At 33.0% G+C, this 2,354-nt stretch overlaps 1 protein-coding gene across 1 annotated transcript; it reads left to right on the forward strand.

The window, feature by feature from the left end:
• The first annotated feature begins 28 nt into the window (after positions 1-28).
• Positions 29-727, forward strand: LOC129222892 (uncharacterized protein K02A2.6-like). Its single transcript, XM_054857456.1, has one exon. It carries the CDS (start codon positions 29-31, stop codon positions 725-727), a length of 699 nt encoding a protein of 232 aa, XP_054713431.1.
• Positions 728-2,354: the final 1,627 nt, after the last annotated feature.

Genomic DNA, 2,354 nt, shown 5'->3' on the forward strand with positions numbered 1-2,354 from the left:
TTGCAACGGCTGTTCGAAGACACAAACCATGCCCCCCAGAAATAATCTCGCACCTTGGAATTGGTCAAAGAAACCATGGGAAAGAATTCATGTCGATTTTTTTGGCCCTTTGTATGGAAAAAAGTACATGGTTTTGATTGACGCACATAGTAAATGGGCTGAGATTGCTCCTATGTCGAATACGACTGCACAAAATACTATAGAAAAACTGCGAGGAATATTCGTTTGTTTTGGATTACCACATACTATGGTTTCGGATAATGGACCTTCTTTTGATTCAGAGGAATTCAGGCAGTTTACAGCAAATAATGGTGTAAAGCATATTCCTACTCCACCATATCACCCCCAGAGTAATGGTGCCGCAGAGAACTTAGTGAAAACGGTGAAAAGCTGGATTGTAAAAGCAGTCACTTCTAAATGTGAACGACAGAGCACTAATAAGTTTTCTGTTCAAGATATAATTCATAAATCCTTGTTTGATTATTGGAATACACCTCATACTACTACAGGCGAAACTCCTGCAAAATTGATGTTTGGCAGAGCTTTACGTACCCGATTAGATCTTTTAAGGCCTAGTTCAGAAGAACGAGTGAAAAATCACCAAACTGATCAAGAAAGGAATTACAGAGGAAAATCTAGGAAAGGTTTTGAGATTGGGGAAAACGTTATGGTCAGAAATTACCATGATCGAAATGACAAATGGGTTGAAGCAGTGATACTTGATTAAATAGGTTACAGTGTATATTTGTGCAAAATAAAAGAGACTGGTGTAGTATGGAAGAGGCATATTGATCAAATATGGAGCTGTCATAATGAGGATATGATCAAGTTAAAAGAATTTGAAGACGAGGACAATAATTATCGTAGTAATCATGATAGCAAAACGTTGGAATCACAAGAAATTTGGCCATACATCCCAGAAATAGACAAATCTAGAGAAGAAGCGAACAAAGGGCAACTAGAAAATGAAAATATTAGAACAGCAGAAGAAAACCCTAAAGAAAATAGTAAAGAAAATCAAAACGTGACATCTCAGAAAATCAGCAACAATAGTGGTGCTTACAAGCACCCTCATAGAATACGACATGCACCAGACAAACTGGGTTACTGACACATATTATACAAAAAAAATTATAGTACTTTTTCTTGAACTTTTGAAGGGAGGAATAATGTAATATATTAGCATGTTTCGGCAACAAGACTTTTTATAATAGCGATTGGCAACAAGACTGCATTCCATGAATTAATACTTTTGAATATGGTGGTAACCAAATAAGTAGTAGCGTTATTAAATGTTTAGTTTTTTTTATAAGCGATGTTATATTATTGTGCATATAAAACACATGTGATTCTTTGAGTTGCTACCTAATACACAGGACATCATGTTGAATGTCGTCACTATCCGCAAATCGTTTGTCTCCAACATATTGTTTCAGTAAACAAAACAGAAGGAAATTGGCATAGGTGCTACGATTCGGTCAAGTCTGAGAATGATGATGTAGTACTAGAGTCATCTTGAACAGATGACGAACGTGTTTAACATGATGTCCTTCTGCCAATGAGACATCAGCACAAAGAATTATCTGATAAAACAATGGTATAAGTTCATTAAATTGACCCTAGGTCATTAAAGGTCATTAAAGTGACTCTTTTTTTTTTGTATTATCAGTTTTAGCTTATCTAATGACTTATTCTTGTAATATCGCACATATGGACTTGAATTTAAAAAAGAAAAATCATGAGCATCTTCTTTTGGATAATTTTCATCAATGGAATGAAGTATAAAATTAATAATTTTTATTTTCCGCACATTCATGCATACAAACGTGTTTTTACAACACATATTTTTAATAATGTGTACGCAAAGAGATTTTTACCGCTGTTTTATTCAAACTAGAAATGATTAAGAAATTTAACTTTTTTTAGCCATGAGGAAATATAATAACTTATCACCGTGATTAGAACAATGCTAAAATAACATTAATCGTTAAAAATATATTCGGAATTCAGTTTCAACAAACTGTTACACTTTATTAATTGGAATTATGTTAATATGAAATTTAATTTTTTATTAATAATTTTGCTCGTGATTGCTTTTGATCCAATCCATAATAATATGTTTCTCTCAAAAGTTATCAAACACCTTACACTAAAAAATCAAATAGTTGCTATCTAAAAAATATTTTTTTCAGAATCATACAAAAGGATGATTTTACATTTGCAGTTAAATCTCTTTAATCCGTACAAATTGGGACATGGAGAAGTTTTAGTTACCGAGCAGCTAAGATTGCAGAACATATAAGGCTTTTCACACGTCATGTGCATAACAACAGCTATAACGTAACTAAAATTAA

The sequence above is a fragment of the Uloborus diversus genome, chromosome 5 (genome assembly GCF_026930045.1).
Source record: "Uloborus diversus isolate 005 chromosome 5, Udiv.v.3.1, whole genome shotgun sequence".
NCBI classification, from domain to species: Eukaryota; Metazoa; Arthropoda; class Arachnida; order Araneae; family Uloboridae; genus Uloborus; species Uloborus diversus.

What these genes read in the sequence shown, in the direction of transcription:
- LOC129222892 (XM_054857456.1), top strand. Translation starts at nt 29, where the DNA reads ATGCCCCCCAGAAATAATCTCGCACCTTGGAATTGGTCAAAGAAACCA.